Source organism: Epinephelus fuscoguttatus, linkage group LG3 (assembly GCF_011397635.1).
Source record: "Epinephelus fuscoguttatus linkage group LG3, E.fuscoguttatus.final_Chr_v1".
Lineage (NCBI taxonomy): Eukaryota > Metazoa > Chordata > Actinopteri > Perciformes > Serranidae > Epinephelus > Epinephelus fuscoguttatus.
The window spans coordinates 12,079,640-12,095,850 of NC_064754.1; the positions used below are offsets into that span (position 1 = coordinate 12,079,640).

The 16,211-nt window shown below is 40.7% G+C and overlaps 1 protein-coding gene across 1 annotated transcript; it reads right to left on the reverse strand.

Annotated features, from left to right (window-relative positions):
• Positions 1 to 165: 165 nt before the first annotated feature.
• btr01 (bloodthirsty-related gene family, member 1) lies at positions 166 to 15,814 on the reverse strand. The gene is made up of 11 exons (XM_049572052.1): positions 15,694 to 15,814; positions 7,710 to 8,298; positions 6,721 to 6,901; positions 5,677 to 5,772; positions 3,830 to 3,919; positions 3,545 to 3,688; positions 2,826 to 2,973; positions 2,546 to 2,581; positions 2,386 to 2,412; positions 2,108 to 2,283; positions 166 to 1,594 (listed from the first exon to the last, which is right to left on the reverse strand). The coding sequence occupies exons 2-11, from the start codon at positions 8,285 to 8,287 to the stop codon at positions 1,226 to 1,228; spliced, it is 1,845 nt and encodes a 614-aa protein (XP_049428009.1). The 5' UTR covers positions 8,288 to 8,298; positions 15,694 to 15,814; the 3' UTR covers positions 166 to 1,225.
• Positions 15,815 to 16,211: the final 397 nt, after the last annotated feature.

The window sequence follows — 16,211 nt, forward strand, 5'->3', positions numbered from 1 at the left end:
CCATGTCACAAAGCTCAAATCATCTCAAACTGGTTTCTTGAACATGACAATGAGTTCACTGTACTCCAATGGCCTCCACAGTCACCAGATCTCAGTCCAATAGAGCACCTTTGGGATGTGGTGGAACGGGAGATTCTCATCATGGATGTGTATGAATACACAGACTTGTTCAAAATGTCACCCCGAATTTATTGATAATTAAAGAATAGAATTTACTATGCTCCAAAAGGCAATCACCCATATGACATAATCATTAGTGGATGTTATCATAATCATAAATAAACGTAACAAATTGCAACTACTTCCAGTTCTAATATCACAGAGTACTGCAGTTATGTCAGTTGTGTGTACTAGTGGTGTTGCCGTACCCCAGCAGGAGCCATTGCTTGACTGCTGTGGAAGGTACAATCAATATCAAACACCCTACTGTCTTTATTTCATGACTTTCAAATGTATTAAAAAGTGGAAAACTAGGATGTAACATGATATTTGTGTAGCTTGTATCATTGTCAACTGCTAGAGTTTTTGGTAAGTGAGAACATGTCATAAAAACATTATAGAAATAGGTCATAGTACAGTATGCCATAAGAAACTCATTTAAATCATTAATAAAGTCACAGTAAAGTGTGTCATAAAAACAAATTCATAAAACATCATTAAAAAAAGTAATAGAAAAGTGATAGTGTGTGCACTTCTCCTGTGTGGCCCTTCATTATATGCTGGCTCCCTACACGGCACTCAGTCATCAACATTTTCAGAACCCCTGATCTCGGTTTTTGATTCAAAATGCCTTAAAATGGTCAGTTTAGCTGCTAAGTTTGTCAAAATGTATCCTCAGGGAAATTCCCCCCAGACTTCTGCAGGAGTCAGTGCAGAATGTGTCGACTGACAATGGTGCCACCAAAGTTAAACAGGTGCTTACGACCACCTTTGACTGTGGTGAAGACACAGAGATGTTGAAACATTAGTCTGCACATTTAAAGCCTGTAAAATAATCAGTCCTTGCACCTGATTTAGCCATATGCTGCTGGAAGATGTACAGGGAACCTTGTTTCAAGCGGCTACTGCTAACATCAGTCTAACAGTGTTGCTATTGGCGCATAAAACAACCACACCACAGATGTGGTCTGTTCCAGTGGTGTGTTTGTGCAACTCAGTCTTCTTTAAATATACATGAAAGCATGTGGAAGCATTCCTCATTAGTGAAGACGTCCTCAAGCTCATTTCATTCCCATGTTGCAATAGGGCAAATGATTAGCGGAGCCTCATTCCGTCCTGATTTGTTAGTACAGGGGCTGAAGAATGGATGGATGGTGTCAGAAAAAATATCTGTGAATGTATAGATGAGCAATCTGGCTTCCACGTTGTAGAAGGACACCAGTCCCTTATCGCAGTCCACAAAGATTCCGATCCGGGAGGGTCTGAGGTTGACTGTCAGGCTGGTTGAGGGCTCTGTCCGAAAGGCGTAGTCGGTCCGATCCCGCAGGCTGAGGAACCAGTAGCCATTGGCAGGGCTTACGGTGATTTTGCCCTTCCGATTGACGGACCGGCTCGCTACTCCCAGGTCCCAGTCAGTCTTACCTCCCACCTCCACCTAGAAGAGGGCAGCATTGTACAGTTACTGCAGAGAGTGCAAACCTTACCATTTAAAACTGAACTAGAAGTGAAACTTATCTATGCTCTCTTCAAAGCCAGACTGTGTTTGGGAAGCACTGAGCATAAGACTGGATAATTGTGGACATTTGTGGACATGCACACAACAAATTCAGACACCTGGATAATACTGCACAATAATTTTCACAAGATTTTTCAGACATTTTCGAGCTGTTTTTGCTGTCTATAATTCAGCCTCAGTCAAAGTCTGTTTGCACTGATATGCTTTAATTTTTTGGGGCGCTCCACTCTCCTTAATTCCACTCGATGGAAAACTTTTTCTGGGACCACAGAGAGCCTTGGGAGGTGAAGAATTTATACAATGTATATTGTTTTTGGGTGAATCACTCCTTAAAGCTTGCTGACTCGGAATTAAGCTTTGAGGCTGGTTGGCTTTCACACACGTGCCCTCTGCCACTGACTTGTACACAGCTTCACACTGAGGCTCACTTACCTCCCAGTAATGCCGTCCTGAGTTGAAGCCCTGGCTGGCTAACACACACACCACCCGGTCAAAGCGCTCAGGGTTGTCGGGTACCGTCTGATGGCGTTCGCCACAGTGCACCTGCTTCCCATCCGCTGAGATGATGAGACGTGGGTGGGCTGTGTTGGGGTCTAAAGTGATGTCGGCTGACAGATTGAGAAAGAGAGTGATGGTTGGTGATTAAAAATAACACCACATATGACAACTGAGTGAAAGTGACAACAAGCTATACAGAAAAAAACCCTTACCTGCATATTCCTGAACCCTCCTTACCTCTGCAAACAAAAGAGTATAAATATACTTACTTTCTTTTTTATTTTGCCACATTTTATATTGATTCATTGAATTGAACAGGATAAAAAAATGAACGAAATCACATTTTGTGCTATTAGCTGATCAGAATCTTACTTGGGTTGGACCTGGGTACAGCCAAAGATCGCTGGCCTGTTAATAAGGGAAAAGAACATTTCCTTTAATTTACTCCTATACTCTAAGCTCTGAATCAAAGAGCCAAGAAACATAGTAGAGCTTCCAGAACAAAAAAAACATGGGATATTTTCAGTCCTGTGCCACAGTAACAAAAATAAGACACTGTCTTGCAACGCCAGAGTTGCAGTTTCAGTTTCTCTTAAATTCAACGTCTGTACTTGACAATCCAGTTGTACTCTTGGTCTAAACGAACACTTACAGACTTCTGGCAGTTTCTGCATCTCTTCCTGAAAGCGCTCCATCATTTGATTGACAGTCCGGAGGATCACCCCTGAGGTCAGCTCAGACACCACAGAGACATTGGACCAGTCCTTAGCTTGTGGAGGGGTGGACAGGGCAGAGAATGTCTGCAGAGGGAAGAAACGTCAAAAACAGACGTGGCTTCAACAGATGTAAAGAAATGCATCAGCTTTTTGAGACTGTCTTGTTGGTGAACATCATGATGAGGAAAATGATCTTCAAATGTCTCTATCTGCTGGTAGATCACTTGAAGAGTTCTCCATGTTAACCATGTAACACATAGTTTCTCAAATTGGAGTATGGGTAGGGGAGAGAGGGGTCAGTTGGGACATTTTTGTACTGACACAAAGTAACCCTCCATTACCCACTACTTGGTCCGTAATGAAAATAATTTCCTGAACAGATAAAAGTGTTTCCTACCAATTATATTCTAGTATTCGAGTCCAAGCCAAATGAAAAACACAATTTTGTAAAATGTACAAGGAGTGTATTTTCCCAAAACTCAGCCTCCCTGGAAAAGTAGGGACACATTTTATTGGGCAAAAAAACCATCATATGAATTAAAAAAAATAAATGCATTCTAAATTTGAACTTGTTATATTTAAAACATCACTTTTCCCACACATTTCCTTAAGAAGAAAGAAAAAAAAGAACTATTTTCCTAAAGGGTTAGCATACCTTGAGAAAGAACATGCAGTCTTCAGACAGAGCCAGCTCACTCAGTGTTGTTCTCCTCTTTCTCAGCTCAGTTAGCTCCTCCTCCAGCTCTCTCAGCAGGCCTTTGGCTTTGTGCTCAGCCGCCCGCCGAGTCATCTCTAACACCTGGGAATAACAGATGCCATGGAGCTCAGTTAATACTGTTAATAATGGTAAGAGAACTACTTTTATTTCTATGAAAACAGAAAAGGCTTTGAGATATTGATAGAAGATTCTCTCCACACTCCCTGTGTCAGTGTTATTTACCTCCAAGACTTCAGCTTGGCAGCGCTCCAAACTGGAGATCAGCTTTGTAAACACACAAACAGCTCCCTCTGTCTCTCTCTCAGCAGCGGCCTGGATAGAAGATGAACAGCAGGAGGGGTGAGGTGTTTAAAGGCACCCACTGGAAGTTTGTGTTTGGCAACTTCTATAAGCTCATGAGCAAACGATGGAGTAGACTGGAAGACCCTTTACTATGGCAGAAACCACTGATAAAGAGTGTGCAGGGGACAGTGTTCGGCAGTAATGTGTTACCAATAACAGTAATAATACTACTTTTCCCACTAACAAGTAGTGTAATGAATAACTGATGAAATTTCAGCATTAATATCACAAGAACACCCCAAAAATAACTTGTTACAACCTTGCTTTTGTTTGCCCTTCCCCGCTACTGGTTTGAAATCCACCAGTCCCATAACATCCCCAGGTTCATTTTCACAACAGAGTGGTGCAGGAATCCTAAAACCTGGAAATGAGTTGGCACTTTTGCACTTACAGTTCCCTCGCCTTGAAGTCAATGTTTTTTATAAAATAGATTTTAATGGGTTAGACGCCTGAAATAAAGTCTGTGGTTAACACATGCTTTAGATACTTTCATGTTTTGTTGTACAACGTATAATATGTCAGTAAATACCCTACTGATGAGTTTTGAAGCTTTTACGTGTTTTTTTTTTATTAGGGTAACAAGTGGCTAAATGAGAGTACAGAATGTCATCACGCCAAGCACAGCTTTACAGCCTCAATGTGGCGACGAAGTTGGAGTCATGTGACTGTGGTGTAGTTTTGTTTATAGTATGTATATGTAGTTGTGTGGGACAAATCAATAAAAAGTGCTGCCTTGGGGGCAAGGGCATAGGTTTCAATTCAACATTGGAGGGGAACACTTCATTTCCTGCATTCTGATGAAATTTTAAGCTCTTTTTTAAAAAAAAAAAAAATGTTTGCATTTTCAAAAATTTGGAAATGTCTATTTATGTAAGGGAAGATGCAAACTATTATCAGGAGGCCTGGAATTTTGTAGCTACACATTTGCCAGTATGCACAATATTATTTACAGTATATAGTGCAAACTGGCAAAGGTGGTGCAACTGATCCCAATGTGAAATTATATATTTTTTTTTTATATAATTTCACACTTCTGTATGAGAAAATGAGACACACTCAAAGACAAATATGCGAAATCCCTGGGATGGGATTCCACTCCACTACATTACCATATTAATGATGTGATTGTGGTGCAGGCTGTTTCTCTTTGTCCCTCAAAAAAATCCTTTGTTATAACTATAGATGCACAACACCTCCAAAACAATAACACACTGAAATAAAATAGGTTTTGTTTGAGGACAGAATTTGTGAAAACTGTGTTTTCCCCCCTGCCACAGTGTCTTCTTAGATACTACCACATGGGGGAGCCAAAAGTTGAAAAATGCCAAATTAAGTGCACACACAACAAGATGCAAGAAAGGAGAAGTGACAGTTTGTTTGACCTTTTGTACATTTTCCAAAAATGCTTCAACCCATAATTTTTGGGAGGTTAGTTATATACACACATTCTATAAAACACTTTTAAAAGCTTATACAGAACCAAAAAGCAGTCCCACATTACTGAAGACTGCTCCGGCACCTGTGCACAAACTCATACTTCCAGATATATCTGGATTTTAACATTATCTGTTTTTTAAATATGTCCGTCCTAAGTGAGTGAACTCCCCCGCAGTTGTCAGTCTGGTGGGAATTAGTTCTAATTGGTGCTAATTCTTAAATGTATCCACAGTTTTAGACCAGAGCTAAACGTGAAGAAGAACCCACCTTGACACAGACTGAAAACGCACCTGTATCTCTCGTAAAGAGTTCTGTATTTCCTCCACTTTCCTCTCTCTCTCACAGATTTGATCCTTCAGCTCCACCTCTGCAATACCTAACTGGGACTGGAGAAGACAGAAAACACACACACATTTGGTCAGTATTAACCTCACTGTGTGACAACTAGCCTTATCCTGACCCTGAAGCCTGGTGCTTGTCACATATTCTACACCAGATACACCTATGCAGTATATGCAAACACAAATATGTGGGAAACACAAGCTTTTTTTGAATAAGAATTTCCATGGCTGCAAGAAAAGGAGAGTTTAAGATGGTCAGTAACATCCTTCAAATAGGTCGTTGAGTGCAAACACGCCTTTTGATGCTCTTTGCATTATTGCACATGCTCCATATATAATGTGCCTTAACCTATCCTTTATTCATGTAGTTATGGTATCTTACAAATTATTTCTGTCTTGTTGTTGCTTTCAGCCTGTTTATTTTCATTGTCACTGAGTCAAATTCATGTTTTCTATTACGATGCCAAAGTCACCAGTGTTTTTGTCTTTAATATGACCTCAATGAAACAATATGTCTTTCAATAATACAGTTACAGTGTAAACATAAGGTTGTCCCCAGTTAAAGCCCTGACACACCAAACCAACATAAAAAAACACTAGTGGCGATGAAGGCCGACTGCATCGCCTCATGTTGCCTGTGTTTTGGTCAAAAGGTTGCACTTGAACACACCACAAAGACTCTAGCCAATGGCCAAGCAGCACGTACATTCTGCGCATGTGTGAGAGGAAGTAACTCATTTGTTTCAGTCTCATGCCCTCTTGACATTAGTCATTTGTTTCCTTTCCCACATGCACCGAGCTAAACTGCCAATCAACAGTGATCTCTCGCACTGACAACTCCACTGCAGATTTAACACCAAGGGCCGACTAGTGCCAACAGTGAGTGACACACCGCAAAAGCAAGGGTGTTGTTGTTGGCTTGGTGTGTCAGGGCCTTTAGACAACTCTCCCTAACTGACTGACACACACACACACACACACACACACACAAACCTTCTTGATGTGCCACTCTCTCTTGGCAGGGATGATATTGTGTCCTCGGTGCTCCGCTGTCTCCACACAGGTGCAGCAGACACAGGTGTTGTCGGTACGGCAGAAGAACTCGAGACCTCTCATGTGGGCGGGGCAAAGAGGCAGATTCGGGGGAGAATCAATGGAGCCACTCAGTGTGTACCTGTCGTAACATTACAACAAAGGAAAGGAAAATTAATCAGCAACGATTTTGATAACCGATTAATCATTTCAGTCATTTTTCAGGCAAGTAGAGTCTCGTGTGACCAACTCCTCTCACTGTAACTAATATCTTACACCCCCTTTTAATCATGGTGGTGTATTCAAGCTGTCAGTGCTCTGCTTTGTCTTTTGCAACATGTTTGCTGCAATGCTGCTAACCTAAAAGCTATGTTGCTGATTGCTGCCATCTTTTTTAAAAAGCAACTTGCAAATCCAGAGTCCTTTTTGTCTGAGACTGAGACAGGAGCAACTAAAAATGCAGTCCAGTCGGAGATAAGACTGAGACCTTCAAAAATTTGTCTCGGAGCCAAGATCAATCTCGAGTACTACAATATGAGTATCAAAAACGATACTAAATATCAAGTAACTCGGTAATTAAAATCAAAACTCTGTACCACAGATTAACAAGTGACAAAAATCTAATTTGCGATGAATTTTAATGATCCCCACAGGACAAGTCTCAATGTTGTTGTTTAGTCCTTGACCTTCTACTCATGCCACTAACAGGCCAAAACCTACTGTGCGGATGAACCCTTTTTATTTAATGATTTAATGATCCCACATTCCACTTGTCTCTGTCACTGCATGTTTGCTTTTTTGCTTTGTGTTTCATTAAAGCTGTTATTATGCAACGTTTACACACTCCCCATACTTGGGTTTTTAGTAATGTCCTTTCTTAGTGGAGCATTAAAGATGAAGCTGAATGAAACCCATTTTAATGTAGTCTAAGAGCGTATGTAGTTTCGCACCTGCGGGGAGGTGAGTACGGTGGAGGTGAGTAGGGCGGAGGTGGGTCATGGGGCTCATGGTTCTGCGCCTGGAAGGACTGATGAGCACTGACTGAACCGGGGCTTTGGGGGTGAAGGACAGGAGTTGACAGCATCTGAAAACGAGTCATCATCTCAGCCAAGACTGTCTCTGGCATCTCCCCCAGCCTCTGGGGTGATGATGACGATGTCAGGGCCAGGTGATGATGATGGTGCAGATGTGAGTTTGGATTCTCTACTCCTCCTCCATCTCTTCCATCCCATGGCACCCCGGAGTTGGCCATCTCCTTGAACCGTTCGGTGATTTCCTTCAGGGTTCGGTTGATATGGAGCTCTGGTCGCTTGCGGAAGGACTCCTTGCAGAGGGGACACTGGTAGGACTTGGCGCCCCTTCCCCCTGCTCCAACTCCTCCTCCTGGTCCATCCCAGTAGGAAGAGATGCAGGCCTGGCAGAAGCTGTGGCCACATGGTGTTGAGACTGGGTTCCTGAACACATCCAGACAGATGGAGCAGGTGAACTGGTCTTCAGACAGAAAGGCTGCAGGCAGCGCCATTGCCATCCACTGTTAAGCTGTATGAGAGACAGTGCTGCCATTAGACAGAAATACGTCATTCATGATATATACAGTAAAACTATAATGATAAATTATATTCTTGATCCCCTTTGCCCTTTTTTTGTGATCTGCTAGTTGTTGTGTCTTTGCTGTGAAAGATATGAATCTACTGTTCCTTACTTGCAGGCATCGTCAGAAACAGCTCAAACAGGTTCCTATGGTAATGTGAAATACTGTGAAGCCAGATTTACACATACGGGAAAAGGCCTCGCTTTCAGTCTACACTCACAATCTGCATGAGTGTAGATTTACCAAGGCCTCAGCTGATTACCCAATCAATCACTGACAGTATCGATGCAGAGGATTCAGGTAAAAATCAAAGTCAGGTTCATCATCTAAACCTTAAAACTTGACTTGCAGGTTTATACTTCATCTTCCTCACTTGTACCCTTTTGCAGCACACCCGCTGTTTTGCTGTGGCGTTAAGAGTTTTAAAGCAAAATTCAAATTAAGTCAGTTCACCTAAATCAATTCTTTCAGTGACTCTTTTTTCTAGTGCTGCGGCTGTGGCTCAGGATGTTTCTCAGGTCGTCCACTTATCAGAAGATCAGTGGTTCAATACCCGGCTCCTCCAGGCTGTATGTCAACTTGGACAAGATACTGAATCCCAAGTTGTTCCTGGTAGCCGTGCAATCGATGTGTGAGTGTGTGTGTTTGTTTATACTGATCCTAGCAGCTGACACCTCATATGATAGCCTCAGGCACCAGTGTATAAATGTGTGCGGGAACGGGTGAATGTGACAACTGTTTTAAGTGGTTGGAGCGAGAAAGGTGCTACACAAGTCCAAGTCCATTAACCATCCTTAACATGCTGATAAGTTTTGTGTGATTTGTCCAGGTTTGTGATATTTACCTCTGAGATTTTTTTCCTGCACTCTTGTGGTGCTAAAAGCAATGAAAAAATATATTTTTCATGAGCAGACATGTCCTGACTTTGGGTTACATAATGGTTATTATTGTGCATAGTTGCTCAAAGTGCAGCCCCCCTCAGAAAAAATGTGTGTGGCCTCCGAACACTATTGTGTCAAACAGGCGTCTGTCAGGTAAGGAATGACACCTTGTAGAAATCTACTGGTTGCATGGCAACTAGGGTGACCTCATGGGTGTTGGAAGAATTGCGTCCTGTCATCTATACTGGTGCTGTTAGCTATAGTTAGTGATTTTGGCAGTTTAATGTGAAAGTAAGATGTGTGCTACTTTCTTTGCAGCTTTACTGGCTCCCTACATTGGCACTAATTTCCTAATGTCTAATTTCCACTCTCTTTATTCCCTGTGTGCCCAAGCTTTTTATATATTCTCCTTCTGACCCAATAATCATAGGACTGATACGAAATCATCTCAGTGTGCGGCAATAGCTCAGTCCATAGGGACTTGGCTAGGGAACAAGGGGGTCACCAGTTCAAGTCCGGGTACAGACCAAACACGAAGCATGGACTGGTAGCTGGAGAGGTGCCGGGCTCGCCTCCCACGCCCTGCCAAGCAAACCCCCAACTGCTCAGGGTGCCTGTCCAAGGCTGCCCCTTCACCCTGACATCTCGCCATTTAATGCATGTATAGATCCTGTTTGTGCGTGTGTGTGTATTTCAGGCCTGTGTGTACATGACAACAGAGTGAAAAAATTGAATTTCCCCTCAGGGGTTAATAAAGTATAGCCTCTTCTTCTTCTTTATCTGGCTCACATACTGACACTCTAATACAGAGTTAAATAATCAGTCATATCATCATTGGCAATGATACTCTTTATCCAGAGTATCATTAGGGTGTCATTAGGTCTGCTATGAATCAACAGCCAAACAATCAAAACTAATCTTACCTCTATCCTTACCCATGAACTGCTTCAGTTTGACCCCTGTCTGTATGCAGGTAGAATGTGAGTCCGTCTGAATGAATGTGTGCATGTTGCACTCAAACACACCCACACTGACACTAAAACCCTACACGTGAGTAGTTATACAAGATCTGGATATTCCGGCTTGGCGAGAACATTTCAGCTCATCCTGTTGAATGTAACTTCATCAATAAAATGTTAAATATGAAAACAAACTCAAAACCTGAAAGTCATCCACATTTCCTGTTTGTTCTGTGGCCGTAAATATCAAACGGCAACCTTAAAAGACAAGTCTAGTAAAATTCTATATTCTTCTTACTAATAACAGATGCAAACCAACAATGAGTGTGTCTACTAATGAGTATTGATATACTGATTATATCTTACACCTCTGTGGCATAGAACTAAACTATTAAACACACATCAGTGAGCCACACTGTTGTAGTGGCTGACATGTTCTTGATCATGAACACACACACTGTAGTTTATCTCGATTCAACTCCACATACACCTTCCTGCTGCACCAGATACTAACTTGAACACCAAAAACTACAGTGACCACAGGTTTTAGGAAACTACTGAACCTTTTCAAAAACAATTTAATAAACGACATACTTGTAAGAAATTTTTTAAGAGAGTGCCACATACTGGATAGGGGAGTACTAGAAGTCTTTTCATGGAATGAGAAAGATGCCAGCTTTACTGTTTAACACTGCCTAAATACAACACAACAGATAGAGTATCACTTTGTCTTTTTATTTGCCACTGGCGTATTACAGTAATACTCTTCTCAAGCACAGCTTCAGTTACTCTACTAAACTGTAAGTTGTTTGGAGGGGAGAGTCAAAGCAAAATGTTCCCTCTCTACAGACACAGCTTATACTTAATTCTGACATCTGTCGTAGCATCGTCATCAGTGCTGTAAACTGAATCTCATAGCTGGAAGGCAGCTGGTTTCAGGTGTTAACAAGCTGCAAGTTTATCCGCTTGTTGAAGAAGAAAAGCAATTAGCAACATATACTTCACAATACTTAACATTCTACAACCTGATATCACACATGAAGATTAGTCGTGTATAGTTTCCTCTGTGTCTTTGGAGGAGCTTTGTCAAGTAAAAAAAATCACCCTGCTGATGTCAAAGTGATGTCACCAGGCTGCATTTTTTAAACAGACATTACAAACTAAGGGTGTGGATCAGGGGCGTTTCGAGGATTTGAAGACATTGGGGGCTTTGCCCAGACCTCTGATTAATTATGAGTTGTGATGTTAGAAATATTTGTAGTTGTTAGTTATTAGTATTGAGTAAAAACAGAATACTTTGCAACTGCTATCATGAAAAATATATGTACTAAAGTTGGAAAAATGTATGAATGTATTCATGTTAACAGTAGTGAAACATAACAAAGTACATTAATACTGTAATTAAGCAAAAGTTCGAGGAAAATATTTTACTTTTTACTCCACTACATTTATTTTTCTGCTTTTATTTTAAAGTCTCAAATTAATAACTCAAAATATAGCATAATCAACTAATAAATGGTCATGAATTATTATAGATGAAACTACAGAGCAGTTTTTCAGTCATTATAACTAGTCCATACCCATTGAGTACAGCATACCGTATCATACCATACCAAAAATTAGAAGAAAAAAAAACAACAACATTGGTCCACAGGGGGAGCCACAGCGATTGGTTGCATTTTAGCCATTTTTAAGCATTTTTAAGCATCTGTTGTTACAGCGCCACCCAGTTGCCAATTAGAGTTAAATTTCTCCAGTCACCTTGAGGCGTCCTGTTCTACATAGCTGATTAAAAATATGGCGGTTCGGCCTAGATAAGAAATTAGCTCTCTAGCGCCCTCTACCACTGTGCCAAAATTCACATGGATTGACCGAGTCAGTGAGGAGAAAAACGTGGAACAGACACACAGACAGAGTTTTCGTCATTATATAGTGAGATGAGCTCCACCTTCACCAGCTGTAACATCAAAGTGATGCATTAATGCACCAGTAATTACAACCCAGCATGGCTCTGAAATGGATCATCTAATAAGTACTTTTACTTTTGGTACATGAAGTATATTTTGATGCTAATACTTACACTGGAGTAACACAGTGAATGCAGGACTTTTCCTTTTGACAAAGTATTTTTACACTGTACTATTACTACTTGTACGTATACGTAAAAGTTCTGAGTCGGCATCTGGGGCTTTTTATTTTATTATAATGTCTATTTTTCTTTTTGAAATATATATATATTCATTCATTCATTTTCTGTAATACACCCTGGACAGGTCACCAGACTATCGCAGGGCTGACACATAGAGACAGACAACCATTCACACTGAGGGACAATTTAGAGTCACCAATTAACCTGCATGTTTTTGGACTGTGGGAGGAAGCTGGAGTACCTGGAGAAAACCCACGCTGACACGGGGAGAACATGTAAACTGCGCACAGAGGCAAGCTGTGTTATGAGAAATGTAAGATTAAATATTTTTGGGAGTTTGACCCACTTTGGGAACTAAAAGTCAGGATATCTTGGATTCTGCAGCTTTACTTCCTTGAATTGTTAAGTCTTTATTCATTTTCACCATCATTTTTAACTACTCAACTTTGTACTGACTTGGGAGATCATATGAACACATTATTTCATGGTAGCATAGGCGTCAGCCACAGTTATGCACAATCGGTTGTTTATTTAGCAGCTAAAATGCTGAGTCATACACTTAGTAAGCAGTGTAATTGCCGATTAGTTTAATTATGCTTGTCTGTCTCTCTCATTGTCCGCACTACGTTTCTAGGAAATAGCAGACACACACAAACACACGCACAAATTATAATTAACTGAGAACTAATCCTGGATAGATTTAAAGAATGGAAGGAGCTCATTAGCAGCTCTCTATACCTGAGGAACGGAAACAAGCACACACAAGCAGCTGCAATACAGGTAGTGCCAGTTTCTTATTGGCGAGCTGCAGCCAAAGGAGTGAGGTATGCAGTAAACAACCTGAGCATAATGATCTTAGTTGAAACAGAAAGGAAATGAGACACTGTTGATTGTGTGTTTCTCTCATGACATTAGGTATTTATAGTTATGGAGCCATGTGCGTCAAAGCTTTGGATCAAGATTTCATCCATACTGGTTACATAAACTCATCGGCAGCATCGTCACCGGGAAGCAAGTTTATACATTTCTATCACTTCCATTTTTCTTGTTAGTTTTCATTCACTTTTACATGACCTGATCTGGGTTAGAGTTAGCTGACCCAAACACTAAACCTAAAATATTTTGTTCTTAATTAAACTTAAAAAGTGTAAAAAAAGGGTGCAACAAAGTGGTGTGAAAGAGCACCAGTCAAACCTCAAATGAAGGAAAACAATGGATGTAATAATCGAGATGTAACTAGATGATGGAAACAGCAAATTTTTAACAACTAAAATTACAAATAAGGATGTTAACAGAGACGTCAAAGAGAGCTTGCAGTGGTCTATGCAATAGTGACATGTTGACTGTATGTCATTGTGTATTCGCTTGATCTGTTTCCATTGCACTAAGTCACGTTTACTTTTACCAACATACCAACTTTTCCAATCCCCCATATTTGACACAGTTAATATATACAGTCTGTTGCTAATGTCATATTTTAAAATTAAACTTAAAATGTAGATACTTCCATCTTTATGTTGAGTCATTTTCACCATTGCCGGATAAGTGTTGGCATTGTATGTTTCCGCGAACCATGGCTATGCTACATTTGTACGTTATCATGCATCAGATGAGATGACTTTACGTTTCTTTATGTTTCCATGTGGTTAATGTGTAGTTAGGTTTAGGCACACACTGTAAAAAATAACCTATTTGTTTTAACTTAAAAAAGGTAGTGTTCAGGCTGCATTAAAATTTTAAGTTGACTGAATTTGAGAAGACAAGTTCAGGTAATTTTGTAATCATTCAACGTGCCTTCTCAGATTCAGTCAACTTGATAATCTAAGGCAGCCTGGACACTTGTGTTTTTAAGTTAAAACAAATAGTTTCTTTTTTCAGTGGAAAAAAAACACTTGGTTAGGGCTGGAAAATGATCATGTTTTGGCTCAGAGTACCCGGTGTTGGTGTTAAAATCCACACTGGCATCACAATAATGTCTTTGTAAAAAACAACTGCTTTTTCATGCGCAATCCCCGACGGAAAAACAGCGACATGCTGCTTAAAAAACATTCACATTTAGGGGCTAAAAAGCCACAGGAAACACAGCAATGACTCACTAAAACACAATGGTTTTTGTTGTTTGTTGGCCTTAAACAGAAATCTGCAGCTTGGCCAGTGTGTCACATCCACCTTCCTCTTCACCTCCTGATGGCAAAGTCAGCTCATATACTGTGTCATTTTAGAAACATTGATATGATGCGTATGAAACTTGCAAATGTAGCGTATTTGTGATTTACAGAAATGTACAATTCCTACATTTTCTTCTGGTGACTGAACTTCTTCGTCCCTTCTAAACCTCAAAATATTCAGTTGAATCACCACAGAATAGGCAGTGATGAGAGAGCATGGCTTCCTGTCAGCCCTCAAGGTGTTTAACTTTATCTTAAATTTTTTCCGTTTAGAAATGTGAAGTGCATTCACGTAGTGGAAAAAAAAAGCCTCTTAGCATCAATCAATGCGTCTCCTTTCAACCGCTCAAACATAAAATGTGAGAGGGGTGGCTGAGTCAAGTGTCTTTCAGCAAACGTTCCAGGAAAAGACCAAACTGAGCCTTTCCCGTCTGTCCGCTGGCCGGTATTCTCCCTGCTCTTCTGTTTATGGTCACATCTTAGACACATATTTAAACTTGTTCCTCGGTTCTCATGTCTCAGGTGTTATACAACGCGGCTCTACGTCACCTGTCAACAGCACCATTCAGTACATTGTTACATGTTGAGAAATCAGTCATGGGTTGAGTTCTGCTGGGTGAAACTGTAAAGCTGCAATGTAAACAGGCCCCAAACACTATTGATAAAAGTGACTGGTGCCTACACCTGTATTATCTGCCATTCTTTCCCAACACATTAGCATTACATCCATTTAGCAGATGCTTTTGTTCAAAGTAAGTGTATTCAGCCTCTGTAGGAACAAGAGGTGGGTCAGTAATAGGTGTAATCTACACTTTCTACAATGTCTGCTTATCCAACAGCACCCATTAAATGGCTTTTCACATTCTTTCACACACTCTAACAAAACTATAACAAACACTGTGGTACTTGAACCTGTGTGTCCTCACAAGAACATGGACTTTCCTACTGATAATGATGGAGCATCAAGTACCAGTGCTTATACATACTATTGTCTGCTATCTCACAGACTTACGTTGAGATAACAGTGTAGAAAACCTTTTTATTTATTGCAAATATACCACAGACATCAGGATGGAGTAGACACTATGCAGACACTGTAGAAACAGAACTTCATAACATGATAAAAGACAACATGTGAGACACAGATTCCTGAAAAAAAAATTCCAGTGTGATAAATATGCCTTACCTGTTCTGAGGCCTGAAGTGATCCCAGAGATTATTTCTGTGTCAGTAAACAGATGCAGCGTATTTCCAACACTTCAGTCTCTCTCCCTCTCTGCAGTCTTTCCTCCTCATGTTAATATCTGTGACTGCTTTTCACTTGTCACATTCTTTTCCTTTTTCCCTCCTCCCCTCTGTCATTGTCCTGCTGATCCCTCCCTCCCCACCCCCCACCCCCCACAAAGTTCATCCAATCCAACCTGCTAGACAGGTGCAACGCACCGACACGCCTCTCTGCTCTTCTAAGCCAGGCCAAAATGACTTAACTGATGCATGTACACAAATTAGATATGAAGAGATACAGTTGAAGAATGTATTTGTGAAAAAATATGACAAATAAGTCTATAAGTAGGGTCGTGACAAGGCTTCAAATTTCAACATCTGCTAGGTAAGACCCCTGCCAAGCTGCAGACCACTGTTCAAGACCAACAAACAACAACACCAGCTGTGATTTAGCGAATCATTGCTGTGTTTCCAGCAGCT